We start from the raw sequence: 15,012 nt of genomic DNA on the forward strand, positions 1-15,012 counted from the left end.
GTTGCACTTATTTTATCACAATTTTAAAAAACTAATATATCAAAAACCATTGAATTGTACACTTCAAATGAGTGACTTATATGGAGTATGAATTACATCCCAATAAAACATTTTTAAAACTGTTTGCAGGGGAGACAAAGTTTCCTTTTTCCCCCATGATTATACTTCATCAACAGCTCCTGTCCATGTTTTTGCCTCCATCCTATCTAGCCACCTTGAACCTATCTTCCCACATCAGACCTTTCCTCTCATCTGGTTCAGAATTACTGAGAGAAATTGGAACATGATCACCAGTGCCCTAGAATTAGGAGTAGCCACCGGGATGAAGCCCGAACCACTCAAGACTCCCGAGGAGGGGATTATTCTCCCAAACATTTTAGCACCACTATCCCTAGGATGAGGAGGAGCCTGAGAGGATGTCTAGCACTCGCGGTGGGAAGGCAAAAAAAAACAAGAGGGCAGAGAGCCAGAAAAACGGCTGTTGCAATGATCCAGGCTAGATAGGATGGTGGTTCGATGAGGGTAAAAAACGGCAGCAGCAATGAGGATAGACAGGGAGAGACCGATCAGCCAGAGACTACTGGACTTGGGTTTGGTTGGCTGAGTAGGAGGCACATCGGTTTGTAACACATTGACGTATCCGAGTGCACAGGGTAATACGGCGAGCACGCGGGGTGCCTTTAGTCCAGGACTTACGGCGCAGGCGGGGCAGGCGGTGGGAAGCTCGGTCGGCCTCGGCGGCGGCGGCTCCCGGAGCCGGACGGCCGCCGCGGGCTCTGGTCTGCCGCTTCGCCATGGCTGGTCCCGGCCCGGGCGCGGCTCTCGAGTCCCCGCGGCAGCTGCTGGGCCGCGTGCGCTTCCTGGCAGAGGCGGCGCAGAGCCTCCGCGCAGGACGGCCGCTGCCGGCGGCGCTGGCCTTCGTGCCACGCGAGGTGCTCTACAAGCTCTACAAGGACCCGGCGGGGCCGTCGCGCGTGCTGCTGCCGGTGTGGGAGGCGGAGGGCCTGGGGCTGCGTGTGGGAGCCGCGGGCCCGGCCCCCGGAACCGGCTCCGGGCCGCTCCGCGCCGCCCGCGACAGCATTGAGCTCCGGCGCGGCGCCTGCGTGCGTACTACCGGCGAGGAGCTGTGCAACGGCCACGGGCTGTGGGTGAAGCTGACCAAGGTACCGCCCGCGCCGGGGGCGCCCCACGCGGCTCCCCTCCCATCCCCCGCACGGCGCTCGCGCGGTTCCGCGTCCTTTGCCTGGGGCTGGGCAGGGCGGGGCGGGCCGGCCGCTGGGCAGGGCCCCGACGGCTGTCCCCAGCGTGCGCGTCTCGGCAGGAGCAGCTGGCGGAACACCTGGGCGACTGCGGGCTGAACGAGGGCTGGCTGCTGGTGTGCCGCCCGGCGGAGGGCGGGGCCCGCCTCGTACCCATCGACACCCCAGACCACCTCCAGCGGCAGCAGCAGCTCTTCGGCGTGGACTACCGACCGGTGCTCAGGTCCTGCGCTGGAAAGGCCGAGGCTGGCTGCTCGGCGGCACGGCCCGGAAGGGTCGGAAACTAGCCTGGCACCGGCTGGGAGCTGGGATGAGGAGAGGAAGGGGCGGGCCCTGAATGGGCCTGGGGTGGAGCTTCTGGAGGCACGGTTGGGGAGAGTCAACGCTGGGGGCAGCTCTCCGGGGGTGTCCTGTTGACCGCCGAGGCCTCCCGGTCCCATCCCCTACTCTGTGCCCGCAGATGGGAACAGGTGGTGGACCTGACATATTCTCACCGCCTTGGATCAAGGCCCCGGCCAGCCGAGGCGTACACGGAAGCTGTACAAAGATTACTGTGAGTGAACCGGAGTGGGATAGGGAGGAAGAACCTCCGGGTCCGGGCCTGACCTAATTAGGGACTTGGGGTTGCTTAGCTATGTGCCCCCGACGTGGACCTACGAGTGCGACGAGGACCTGATCCACTTCTTGTACGACCACCTGGGCAAGGAGGATGAGAACCTGGGTAGCGTGAAGCAGTATGTGGAGAGCATAGACGTTTCCTCCTACACGGTGGGTTCTGGGACTCTTCCCACCCCAAGCAAGATGTCGCTTCTTGCTAGATCCAGAACCCTCACCTTTAGGCCAGGGCCAAAACCCCACACGCCAGACTCAGTCGAGCACCCCATTCTGGAAGTTCTATAGGAATCCCTAGACACTTCCACTCACCAGCTGCGCTTTCAACCCAGCTCCATGTGTTTTCTCTCTTTTGCTCCCTGGCCCAAAGCACACTCTGCAGTGCACGGAGTGGGATAAACACTGACTCCACCTCTCTTACCCTCCCTAGGAGGAGTTCAACGTGTCGTGCCTGACAGACAGCAACGCAGACACCTACTGGGAGAGTGATGGGTCCCAGTGCCAGCACTGGGTACGGCTTACCATGAAAAAGGGCACCATTGTCAAGTGAGTGGGCTCTGAGGTAGGACGGAGTGGGTAGGCCTCATGCCTGTAAGTGTACAGAGGCCCATGTGCATACTCTGACCACCCAGGAAGCTGCTACTCACAGTGGATACTACAGATGACAACTTTATGCCTAAGCGGGTGGTGATCTATGGGGGCGAAGGGGACAACCTGAAGAAGCTGAGTGACGTGAGCATTGATGAGTGAGTGAGCAAGCTGGTCTGGGAGGGGAGATGGGGCATGATCCTAGCAATGGGGCCTGGCCCCACTTGGAAGCATAAGGTCAGATGAGAGCCTAGCAATGCATGAAGGCAAAGGGTACTCAAGGTGCCTCACATCCATCTCCTCAGGACCCTGATCGGAGATGTTTGTGTCCTGGAGGACATGACCGTTCACCTCCCAGTCATCGAGATCCGCATTGTCGAGTGCCGAGGTAGGGCTTCGGGCTATAAGGAGGGAGTGGAGCCCCAGTGTATAGACTTTGGCTAGCTGGCAGTGAGTGTGGAGAAGAAATGGGCTTGGAGTTGGGATGAAGGTGACAGCTGAACTAACTCCAGGAGTTGAAGCTTTGGGCCTGAGCCAAGTGGGAGGCGCCAGGTATAGGCCTGCCTTAAAGCCATAGAGGTGGTTGGGCTTATCTAGAAAAGGAACTGAGTTGGGATCCTCAGGCCTTCCAATATGATAGCGATGGATGGAGGAACCAGCAAAGAATATGATAATCAGAGTAAGATGAGTAGAAGGGGATCTCAAAGGTCCCGAGTTTTTAGGGGCTAAGGTCTGAGCATTAAGGAGCCATTCTCAGGTCTGAGGGTCAAGGAGACAGCAGGTGTCCTAAGTAACTTCATCCTGACTCCCTCCCCCAGATGATGGGATTGACGTGCGTCTTCGAGGGATCAAGATCAAGTCATCCAGACAGCGGGAACTAGGGTTAAATGCAGACCTGTTCCAGCCGACCAGTCTGGTGCGATATCCCCGTCTGGAAGGCACTGACCCTGAAGTACTGTACCGCAGAGCTGTTCTCCTGCAGAGGTGGCTGTGGTCCTGGGCCTGCCAGGCCCTTCTCTTCCCCAATCCTGAATCTCATTTGTTGGTATGAAGGAGGTCTCCAAGGCCCTATACTGTGAGCTGTTCCACTTTAAGGGTCGGAGCATCCCCAGGGCCCTGCCTCCTCCTGTCCTTGTGTGTTGGGGAGTGAAGGGATCTTAAATCCATACCACCCTCTTTAGTTGCATTATCTTTACCCATTCATCCCAGATTCATAAAGATCCTAGACAGTGTCCTGCACCACCTGGTACCTGCCTGGGACCACACACTGGGCACCTTCAGTGAGATTAAGGTAAGTCTGGCCCACCTGGTATTGGTGTCAGCAGTGGGCTCCTCCTTTCTGCTCATGCAAGTGTTCTCTCTTCTACAAAGTTCTTAAAACCTACCTTAGGCCTGGGCCTTTGCTGGGCTCTAGGAATGTAGGAAGAAAGCTGGACATAAATAGCTAAAGTTTAGTGTTGGGATGCCATTCTCCCAGCAAGTATGTGAAATACAAAGAGCTGGGGGGTGAGAAGTAACAACATAGACAGGGGAGGTTGCATGAAAGCTGCATACTGGGAGTTGTGAGCCACTAGAGGTGACTTGAGAGAAGCACACAGGTAGATGTGAGTATGACTTGGGGATGAGGCTGGGAGTGGTAGGGCAAATAATAGGCCCTGATGGCAGAGGGCACTATGGGCCAGGCTGTGAAGGAAGAACTATGTCCTAGGTCAGAGGAGCCATTGGAAGGCTTTTAAGTAGGTAATGACAGTATGATTTTTTTGTTTTAGAAAGCTCCCCCTGGTGGCTGGACTAAGGGAGGGATGGAAACAAGGAAGGGGGAGGGTGGTAGGGAGATGGAGTAAGATGGACTGGAATCATGGAATTGGGTCCAGGCATAGAGGAAGTTTCCAGAGTCTGGACAGACACTAACTGCCTGCCAGTCTTTCTCTGGCCACCTTTCCTCACCAGCAAGTGAAGCAGTTCCTGCTGCTGTCACGCCAAAGGCCAGGCCTGGTGGCCCAGTGCCTACGTGACTCAGAAAGCAGCAAGCCCAGCTTCATGCCACGCTTGTACATCAACCGGCGCCTCGCTATGGAGCATCGTGCGTGCCCCTTAAGGGACCCTGCCTGCAAGAACGCAGTCTTCACCCAGGTCTGGACTACCTGGGGTCAGACTAAGGGAGGGTCACTAAAGGGTCTAGGGGCTGGGCCATGAGGAACCTAAGAAAGGTCTTTGGGCCAGAGTGAAGCAAGATCTTGACACAGACTTTCCTACAACTCCCTTTCCTTTGCCCTGCCCCCAGGTTTATGAAGGCCTCAAGCCCTCTGACAAGTATGAAAAGCCCTTGGACTATAGGTATGACATGCGGGTGAGGGACTTGTGCTGGGCCTGCATAAACTATATATATGCCTGCACACCGCGTCTGTAACCCCTCCCCATTACCCCTCTCTAGCCCCTACTCCTGGCTGGTGTCTGAGCTGGAGAAATGTCCTAAACCCTGACCCAGCCTGGTGACAAAGACCCACACTTCTTACAGGTGGCCAATGCGCTATGACCAGTGGTGGGAGTGTAAATTCATTGCAGAAGGCATCATTGACCAAGGTAAAGCCCTGAGGAAGGATAACGAGGGTCCTGCCCTGTTTAGAGTAGTAGAGGCTTCCTGGGTCACAGCTAACCAAAGTGGAGGACCGTTTTATGAGTGCTGGGGCTCTTGAACACCCCAGCTGAGAGCATCTATCTGTCATTTCAGGGGGTGGTTTTCGGGATAGCCTGGCAGACATGTCAGAAGAGCTGTGCCCTAGCTCAGCAGACACCCCTGTGCCTCTGCCCTTCTTTGTGCGCACAGCTAACCAGGTAACCTTCCTATCCCTACTTCTCAAGTGGTTTGTTTTCATCTCTGCAAATCTCTCAGGTGCTGAACTGGGCGGGGGGAGGGGAGGCAGAGGAGGGACCAAGTTGCCTGGGGCAGCCTTTGGGCAGACAAGGAAAGAGGAGCCATTGTACAGATTGGACAGAGAGATCATTCAGGGCATCCAGTGGAAGGTGTGCAGGCAAGCCTTTGGAGCGTGTGGGGCAACAAAGTAGGGTCCATTCCACACCATGCTGACAGCTCTGTCTTGGGGGCAGGGCAATGGCACTGGTGAGGCCCGGGACATGTATGTGCCCAACCCCTCCTGCCGAGACTTTGCCAAATATGAGTGGATTGGACAGCTGATGGGGGCTGCCCTTCGGGGTAAGGAATTCCTGGTGAGTAGTCTAATCTGCACCTCCCTCCCACCAGCCTGGCCCCTGGAAAGAAAAAGGGCCAGCTAAACCTGGGCAGCCCCAGATGAGAATACGGTAGTATTTGTCCCATAGGTGCTGGCTCTGCCTGGTTTCGTGTGGAAGCAGCTCTCTGGTGAGGAGGTGAGCTGGAGCAAAGACTTCCCGGCCGTGGACTCTGTGCTGGTAAGTAGGGCTGTTTCCTCTGCACAGCCCCTGAAGGTTGCTGCTCCCCAAGAGTATCCTGAACCTTCTCTAACCTCACTGCATACTGGCCAATTCCTTCTATTCCCACGGCTTCAACTACTATCTTTATTCCCCAAATCCTCACCTCCAACTCCAGCCTCTTTCCTAAGCCTGGACCCATATATGTATCTGCCCGCTGGACATCTGCCCCAAGATGAGCCTCAGGCTCAGCACACTCTTTATCTCACCCCCCTATTCTACTGCCCTCAGGGCTCCTGTCTCAGAATGGCACCACTATCCACCCGCCCCATGCCAAGGCCCTCAGTGTCATCCTCCAGTCCTCCTCCGTCCTCACCTCCTACTCCCTGTCACATCTCCCTCTGGAATCTGTCCATTTCTTCCATCTGACTACTGTCGTCCTGGTGCAGGCCACCTTCCTTTCTGAGACAACCACTGACTGCAAAGCTAGTGTTCCTATCTCCATTCTTACCATTCTTACCCATCTGATCACCAGCAGTCAGAGCACTTCATTCCCTTCCCCACCTGGTTTAAACCCTTTAGTGGCTCTGCCCTGGGCTTAGGGTAAAATGCAGAACCTGGTAAGCCTTATATGACCTCTGTATCTCTGGTCACTGGGTTCACATTCAGGCTCCAGCCAAACAGATTCCAGGCTTTTTGCTCTTTTTACCTTTTTTCTCTTTTTTTTTTTTTTTAAGATTTTTAAATTTATTTATTCATGAGAGACACAATGAGAGAGAGAGAGAGGCAGAGACACAGGCAGAAGGAGAAGTAGGCTCCATGCAGGGAGCCCGACATGGAACTTGATCCCAGGTCTCCAGGATCACACCCTGGGCTGAAGGTGGCGCTAAACCACTGAGCCACCCAGGCTGCCCTCTTTTTACCTTTTTTCAAGGTGTTCTATCTCTCCATGAGGCCCAGCAAACTCCCAGCTGTCATTTAGGTCTCAGCTTAGATGCCGTTTCTTCCAGGACACCTTCCCTGGCAGCCTAGGCTTGTTGTCTTGATGCTTTCGTAGCCCTCGTACACCCTCTCTGCCTTCATTGCCTGCATGGAGACTGCCTTGCTTAGCTGCCTCTCCTTCCCTGTGAACATCTTGAGAGAGAACAAGGACTGTCTCCACAATGAAAGGCTGACCTCCTTGCCTCTCTCCAACCCCCAGGTGAAGCTCTTGGAAGTGATGGAAGGAATGGACAAGGAGACATTTGAGTTCAAATTTGGGAAGGAGCTGACATTCACCACCGTACTAAGTGACCAGCAAGTAGTAGAGTTGATCCCTGGGGGTGCAGGCATCGTGGTGGGATATGAGGACCGTTCTCGTTTCATCCAACTGGTGCAGAAGACACGGCTAGAAGAGAGCAAGGAGCAGGTACTACGCAAAGGCCAGGAGGACAGAGAGCCTTGCACAGTTGCTAGTAGGCAGAGCCCAGCCTGATAAGCCACCAGTAGCCAATCCCAAGAACCCTGGTCCCACCATTCCTCTGCCTTACGTTCCTGCTTATCTGTGGGGTCAGAGATTGGCCCCCAGTGCTGAGCACAGATCGTGTCCCCCATTATCTCTACGAGCGGAGGCCAAGTACCCCCGCCACACACTGACTTGGGAGTTGTACCCTCTTCCCTAGCCAGGCCTTCTCCCCTCTCCCCAGGTGGCAGCCATGCAGGCAGGTCTGCTAAAGGTGGTGCCACAGGCTGTGCTGGACTTGCTGACCTGGCAGGAATTGGAGAAGAAAGTGTGCGGAGACCCAGAGGTCACTGTGGATGCTCTGCGCAAGCTCAGTGAGTGTGGGGCAGAGTAGCACAGGGATGGGGGCTTGAGGACTAGTAGGTTGGGACCTGAGAACAAATTCTGACCTTGTCCCCAGCCCGGTTTGAGGACTTCGAGCCATCTGACACTCGGGTGCAGTACTTCTGGGAAGCACTGAATAACTTCACCAACGGTCAGTGGAAGAGGAGAGAGTGATGCCTGGGTTCATATCCACTTGTGGGGTACAGAGACAGGGTAGAAATTGTAGAAATCCCCCCCACCCCAATCACCATTAGTGTAGCCACAGATTTCCTTCTCCATCCAGAGGATCGGAGCCGCTTCCTGCGCTTCGTCACTGGCCGCAGCCGTCTGCCCGCACGGATCTACATCTATCCCGACAAACTGGGGTGAGTATGGAGGGAACAGGGTACGGGTTGGTTGCCAAAAGGACTGTGACTGGCTTTTGCCTTCACCCACACGCTTACTCATCAGACCCTACAGACCCTACCCTGCATCCCTACAATTCTTCCTAATCTGTGGCCCCCCCACACCCCCAGCTACGAAACCACAGATGCGCTGCCTGAGTCTTCCACTTGTTCCAGCACACTCTTCCTACCGCACTATGCCAGGTGGGTTTCCTAGGCTCAAGCCTAGAGAGTGAGGAGTTGGGGGAAGGAGTGGCCTCCCAGAATGGAGGAGGACTTCCAGTCCTGAAGTGCACAAACTAGAGCCCCATCACCCATCACCCCGCAAGCCCTGGCCTCGTAGTGATGGAAGACCTCCGCGCCTGGCGCTGACCCAGTCCCTGTCTCCCTCAGTGCCAAGCTGTGCGAGGAGAAGCTCCGCTATGCGGCATACAACTGCGTGGCCATCGACACCGACATGAGCCCTTGGGAAGAGTGATGCGGCGCCAGGGGGCAGCCTCGGCCTGCGGGACTGTGCCTGCACGGGTCCCACTAGGTGGCGCTCAGGGTGAAGACTCATTACCTGGACCAGCTGGGGTGTGTGCTCCTGACCTGAGCGGACCCACTCAGGAAGACAGCACGCCCCTGAGTCTGGTTGGAGTGGGGGCTGTTGGTTGACCCTGATCACCCAGCCCCGCAGACCCACAAGAGCCCTGTGCGTGCTCGGGCTTGCTTTCTGAGTTATTTAGCCTCTGTGAGAGGGAATCTTCCACAAGCCCAGCACAAGCTGCCAGGCCTGAGCTACTTGAAGGGGGCCTTCTAGCTCCCCATCCCATGGATTTTACTTCAGGTGTTTTTTTGGCTCCTCCTCCTTTCTCCTTGTTTTTCTCGGCTTCAGCCTGGACTCAAAGCTAAAACCTTTGTATGGTGGTGGAGGCTCCTCCCCAAACAAGGCATCAGGGATAGAGCATAATGGCCATCCTCTTTGGTCACCTGCCCCAAGAAAGCAGCAGCCGCTGAGCACCTTCTCCCTCGCATACTTATTTTCTCCTCCCCTCCCCCCATACCGAAAGTGTGAGCTCTGTTCTTCTTCCAACTCAGTCTTAACTGATAAAGTGCCACCATCTTCCCTGGCTCAGAACCTACATCTACTCAACATTAAATCTTTAATAGCACCACCATCACACCATATTCAACACTTAGCATCACCTCCAGGCTGATTTCCCATCTGCCATGTCATCCCCAAGATGGTGCAAGGTTAAGGCCAGTTAACATCCTTTCTGAAATCTTCAGTGGCTCTCTTTCAGCAAACTGAAAGCCTAGACTTTAAACCTGCTTCTAACTCTTAGGCAGGTCCTTGCCCCAGTCCTCCCTCCCATAAGGGCCTCTGTGACACTCCATCAAAGGTCTTGCACATGGGAAAGTGTAATAAATGGATGTATTCATTCCTTCAGACTGTTTATTGGGCCACTGAGGGATGGCAGAGAAGGTTCTTCTAGGACTTCAGGGCCCTTGGCTGGAAGCCAAGGAGATTGTGTGTCATGTGGGAGTGGTGGGTCTTCACAGTGACAAACATTAAATCTGAAATCAAGCAGGGAACTAAAGATGCTACTATGCAGGGGAGGGGAGTGGTGCTCGGAGCCTGGCCTGGCACCTTCTGGGATGGGTGTGGTGATTTGGAGGATGGGAGCCCACCTTCAGGAACCAGATGGGCAGAAGAACTTGACATCGTAAAAGACAAATCTTTGAGATGGTTGATAAACCAGCTAGGTCAAACTTGACAACCGAGGCAGCAGCATAGCTACCCATCCACCCGACTCTGCCTCCAGTTCTCACACAGCTAAGAAGCTGTCTTTAAGAACAAGTACCCAGTGAGAGATCTGTGCATACAGACCATCCTCCCTCCCCCAGCGGAAGGAGTCAACGTCAAGCACAGTCTCCAGCGAAGTGGCCTGTCTCCCATCGCTTCTCCCTACTGCCCTTTAGGGTGAATCCTGACTCTACTCTGGCTGGGAAATGCCAGGCCTTGGCCATGAGCTCTGCCCCCTGGGGCTGTGCAACCCAAGGCCTATCTCCCAGTAACTCTGAGTCTGACCCCCCAGCTGAACCTCCTGGGCAGCCCTCATCTTTTGGCTCTCCAATACCTGTGCCTTGGGTGGTCCATGGGAAACACACCTCCTTCTTCCAGCAGCCTCTTGCCCAGGGAGCTGGAAGGGGAGTAGCCCCAGAGGCCACCACTTCCATCAGCTCTGTTCTTCCCAGCAAGCTCCTGCCCTCTTGTGAAGCCTGCCCCCTCAGAAGAAAGCATCCCCCACCCCGCTTTTTTTTAATTTTAAGATTTTATTTATTCATGAGAGAGAGAGAGGCAGAGACACAGGCAGAGGGAGAAGCAGAGGGAGAAACAGGCTCCATGGAGGGAGCCTGATGTGGGACTTGATCTTGGGTCTTCAGGATCAGGCCCTGGGCTGAAGGTGGCGCTAAACCGCTAAGCCACCCGGGCTGCCCAGCATTACCCCTCTGTTCTCGGGGAAGAGCCTGGCCAGCATGCACCTGCTGGAAGTAGTGTTTCTGTATCTGGTACTAACCACTTAAGTCTGGTCCCTTTTTAACCAAACTGGGCTCACACTGTATATTTTGTAGCTTGCTTTTCATGCATTCATTCAGTAAATGCATCAAACACCTATGTCAGGCACTATTCTAGGTATAATGGGGAAAATATTAGCTAAGCAGATTATTTTATTTGGAATTTATAATTGGAGAGAAACAGTATATTAAATGATTACATAAACAACATTTAATAACATTTATGTAAGGGCTCCAAAAAAGTAGTGAAGGATATTGTTAGAAGACAGAGGAGGGTGATACTACCCAGGGGGGGCTCAGTGGAATGCTGAATTCTTAGGGAGAATAACCACGTACAACATCCAGCCAAGGAGCATGTTGAGTCCTATGTTACTGGACTATGAAGAGAAGAGAGAAGAGATTCCAACTTTATAGGCTTTTACATGGACCAGCCACGAGGGTGTCAAGCAAGGGAGTGACATGATTAGATTTGCCTTTGGCATCTGTGTAGAAAATGAGAAGAGACTAGAAGCAGGGAGTAATCCAGGCAGGAAGTGATGGTCACTGGGACAAAGGGGCTAGTCATTGTAACTACTATTTTTATTGGCTGCATTTTATTACATTTTAAGAAATTTTCATAACTTCTGCTCATTTAAAACCCTCTACTGGGGCGCCTGGCTGGCTCAGTCTGTAGAGAAAGCAGGTCTTGATCTCAGGGTCAGGAGCCACATTGGGCACAGAGCTTACTTTAAAAAAAAAAAAGCTGCCTCTATAGATGGATGTTGTCTACAAATTTTTTATGTTGAAAAGTATAAATATTATAATAAACACCCTTATGCATATATCCTTTCATACCTATTTGATTATTTCCTTAGAATAACATCCTAAACACACCATCAAACTGCCAAATTGCTAGTATGTATACCTATTTTACTCCTTTTAGTATATTTCTTAAACTTTACCAATCTTAGGCATTAACACTTAAAAATATTTTTTTAAATATTTTATTTATTTATTCATGATAGATATAGAAAGAGAGAGAGAGGGGCAGAGACATAGGCAGAGGGAGAAGCAGGCTCCATGCCAAAGGCAAGTGCTAAACCGCTGAGCCACCCAGGGATCCTCCACTTAAAAATATTTTTTGAGGGCACCTGGTCATCTGCCTTTGGCTCAGGTCATGATCCCAGGGATCGAACCCCAAGTTCAGCTCCCTGTTTAGTGGGAAGACTGCTTCTACCTCTCCCTCTGCTGCTCTCCCAGCTTGCGCTCTCTCGCTATCTCTCTGCCAAATAAATAATCTTTAAAATATTTTTTTTATAATGTAATATGCTGAATGAGACATCTGGGTGGCTCAGCGTTTAAGCGTATCTGCCTTCGGCTCAGGGCGTGATCCTGGAGTCCCATCGGGCTCCTGCATGGAGCCTGTTTCTCCCTCTGCCTGTGTCTCTGCTTCTCTTTCTGTGTCTCATGAATAAATAAAATCTTTTTTAAAAATTTAACATGCTGAAAATGATAGGATCGTTATTTTAATGTGCACTGCTTTGATTGTTTACTATACTGAGCAATTGTTTTTCTTTATGAAATGCCCTTTTTGTATTTTTGACTATTGGTTTTGTTACACTTTTCTTATTGATATATAATAATCTTTGTACAGTACTAAAGTAATGAACACAGGAAGGCACTGTGCTAACTGCTGTACATCTATTATCTTGTTTTACCTTAACTCTATGAAGTAAATACTTGTATAGTCCCTATTTCCAGATGAGAAACCTAGAGCAAAGATGAATTAAGTAACTTTCCCAGCATCACATAGGTAGTAATGAAGCTAGGATTTGGATGGTGGTCTGCCCATGCCAAAGCCCGCTGGTAACTAAGGTAACTAAATTTTGTACATTAATACCTTTGTCATGTCAGGTGTTGCAATAGCTTAGTTTTCCCAGTTACTTTGCCATTTAATTTCATGTCTGTTCTTTCCTAATGTACAAAATTCTAAATTTTTTAATGAATTCAAAATCCTTATAGGAGAAACCATATATTGGATAAATCCCAAAAGAAGGCCATATAGTATACTTGTTAAGAGCATGTTCTGTAGAGTTAGCTTGCCTGTATTTATATCCTGGTTTTTCCACATAGTAGCTGCTGACCATGGCCAAGCTTCCTCAGCTTCCTTTTCTGAAGCACTTATCTCTTTACCGTTGATTTGAAATGATATCTTTTCACATACTTATCATAATTTTCTGCTACATTCTTATATATAAGAAATCCTCAGAAAATTAAAGACAGAAATCTTCATTTTTCACAGTACTGCCAGGACGTAAAAATGACACTGGGAGTTGAAACCAAGCAGAGATCTTTTTTCTTTTTTTTAAGATTTTTTTTTTAATTTATGATAGTCACACAGAGGGAGAGAGAGAGGCAGAGACACAGGCAGAGGGAGAAGCAGGCTCCATGCACCGGGAGCCCAACGTGGGATTCAATCCCAGGTCTCCAGGATCACACCCTGGGCCAAAGGCAGGCGCTAAACCGCTGCGCCACCCGGGGATCCCCCAAGCAGAGATCTTAATCGTCAATGGGAAAAATTACCATTGTTCTGTGAACTTTAAAATTTTTTGTCAAAGCATCAAAAACTTTCTTACTGTCAGTTATAAATGTATAGGGAAATGAAAACATGGTAAAACTAATATTTAGTGCATTGTAATCTAAAGCATTTAGAGAACATGAGAATTAAATTATTTTCTTTGCAAAAAACGTATCCCGTGTAGTTTGAAATGCTTGCCTCTTTTTCCTCAAGATTTATTTATTTATTGGTGGTTGGTTGGTTGGTTGGTTGGTTGGTTGGTTGGTTTATGGCTTGAGCAGAGGGAGGGGTAGGGGGAGAGTGAGGATGAATCTCAAGCAGACTCCATGCTCAGCACAGAGCCTGACCTGGGGCTCAATGCAGGGCTTGATCACACAACCCTGAGATGATGACCTGAACCAAAATCAAGAGTTGGACATTTAATTGACTGAGTCAACCAAGCATCCCACCTCTTTTTTCTTATAATGTGGAACAAGTATCTTCACTAAGCCTTGATGATTTGTCATATGCCTTTTCGCATTTGGATCAGCTTCCAACATTCTATTCTTTGTATGTACGATCTCATGAAATATCTCTAAGCATTTCATGATTGCAAAGTGGTTTTTTGCTGGCATCAGTTCCCCTGGGATATCTTCATTCCTTTTGTCACAACCACTTTCCTCCTTTGTGTAGATGAAGTAGCCTTCACTAAATTCCTCTGGCTGCGTATCTGTACATGATGGCAAGGTTAACACTTCCATGATTAGCTCTTTCTTCTTTAACTCCACTTATGTTCGATTTGAATTTCACTTCCAGCCCTACCATTTTTCATTTATTTGCTGCACTTTCATTTTGTTGGCCAAATCTGTTATCTTTTTTTTTTTCTAATGTCATGTGGGTTTATCACGAGAAGACAAGGAAGCAACACAACTACATTCTTGCTGTGTGTGAACTGAATACACAGTGCACAGTGTAGTAGTTATCAACATACTGAAACAAATGACATGATTGTTTCACTGCTCATGATGCACATTCAAAAAAGTTGATTCTGACAATTTCTTACAGTATTCTCATTGCTTTTACAGTGGAAAGAATTTTTGGAGGGCCCTTCTCCACCATTTTTACTGATTTCACTAGTTCATTTTGTATTTGCTTATAAATTTATTACAGAGAAATTTATAGAGATTTAAGTGATACACAAGTCTCAAATTTCAGTAACCTCCATAAAACTCTAAAACCAATGTGGTGTTCTCCTTCTCCCTGTCCTACCTCCCTGCCTAACTTTTTCATATTCCCAAAGTACTTAGTACCCTTTAATATGCTGTACAGTTTACTCATTATTTTAATTTATTTATAATGTATGCTGCCTCTGCCTGTTGGGATGAGGGTTGGATCCTTTTTTTGTTCACTAATATACCTTATGTATATATATATACTGGCATGTAATAGTCACTCAGTAAATAGCTATTCAACAAATAAACTGTGGCTCATAAACCATACTTTCCAATTTAAAAACAGGGAAAATCAGCCATTTGAAAAGTCTTGTTTTCAGTAAAGGAAGAAAAAAAATGACCAAATTGATTAAATCACTTATTTTTTTTAATTGACCCATCACTTTGTTTGTTTAAAGTAGGGTCCACCATGGAGCCCAATATGGGGCTTTAACTTACAGCCCTGAGATCAAGACCTGAGCTGAGATCAAGAGTTGGACACTTAGGAGGCCTGGGTGGCTCAGCTGTTTAAGCCTCTGCCTTCAGCTCAGGTCATGATCCCAGGGTCCTGGGATTGAACTTCTGCCTGGAGCCCCATGTCTGGCTCCCTGCTCAGCAGGGAATCTGC

General features: G+C 50.3%; 1 protein-coding gene across 4 annotated transcripts; it reads left to right on the forward strand.

Annotated features, from left to right (window-relative positions):
* Window positions 1-754: 754 nt before the first annotated feature.
* On the forward strand, window positions 755-9,502 carry HECTD3 (HECT domain E3 ubiquitin protein ligase 3). 4 transcript variants are annotated; one of them, XM_077845220.1, is made up of 21 exons: window positions 759-1,163; window positions 1,322-1,482; window positions 1,720-1,812; window positions 1,892-2,027; window positions 2,302-2,417; window positions 2,504-2,617; window positions 2,765-2,847; window positions 3,278-3,443; window positions 3,669-3,750; window positions 4,410-4,592; window positions 4,744-4,796; window positions 4,978-5,042; window positions 5,191-5,294; window positions 5,568-5,687; window positions 5,799-5,888; window positions 7,069-7,275; window positions 7,553-7,682; window positions 7,769-7,843; window positions 7,976-8,057; window positions 8,208-8,279; window positions 8,469-9,502. In XM_077845220.1, the coding sequence occupies exons 1-21, from the start codon at window positions 795-797 to the stop codon at window positions 8,551-8,553; spliced, it is 2,586 nt and encodes an 861-aa protein (XP_077701346.1). In that variant the 5' UTR covers window positions 759-794; the 3' UTR covers window positions 8,554-9,502. The 4 variants fall into 4 exon arrangements, with proteins under 4 accessions (XP_077701349.1, XP_077701347.1, XP_077701348.1 ...); XM_077845221.1 differs by lacking the exon at window positions 8,208-8,279 and having other exon boundaries at window positions 756-1,163; XM_077845222.1 differs by lacking the exon at window positions 4,410-4,592 and having other exon boundaries at window positions 758-1,163.
* Window positions 9,503-15,012: the final 5,510 nt, after the last annotated feature.

This window comes from Canis aureus, chromosome 13 (assembly GCF_053574225.1).
Source record: "Canis aureus isolate CA01 chromosome 13, VMU_Caureus_v.1.0, whole genome shotgun sequence".
Classification (NCBI taxonomy): Eukaryota; Metazoa; Chordata; class Mammalia; order Carnivora; family Canidae; genus Canis; species Canis aureus.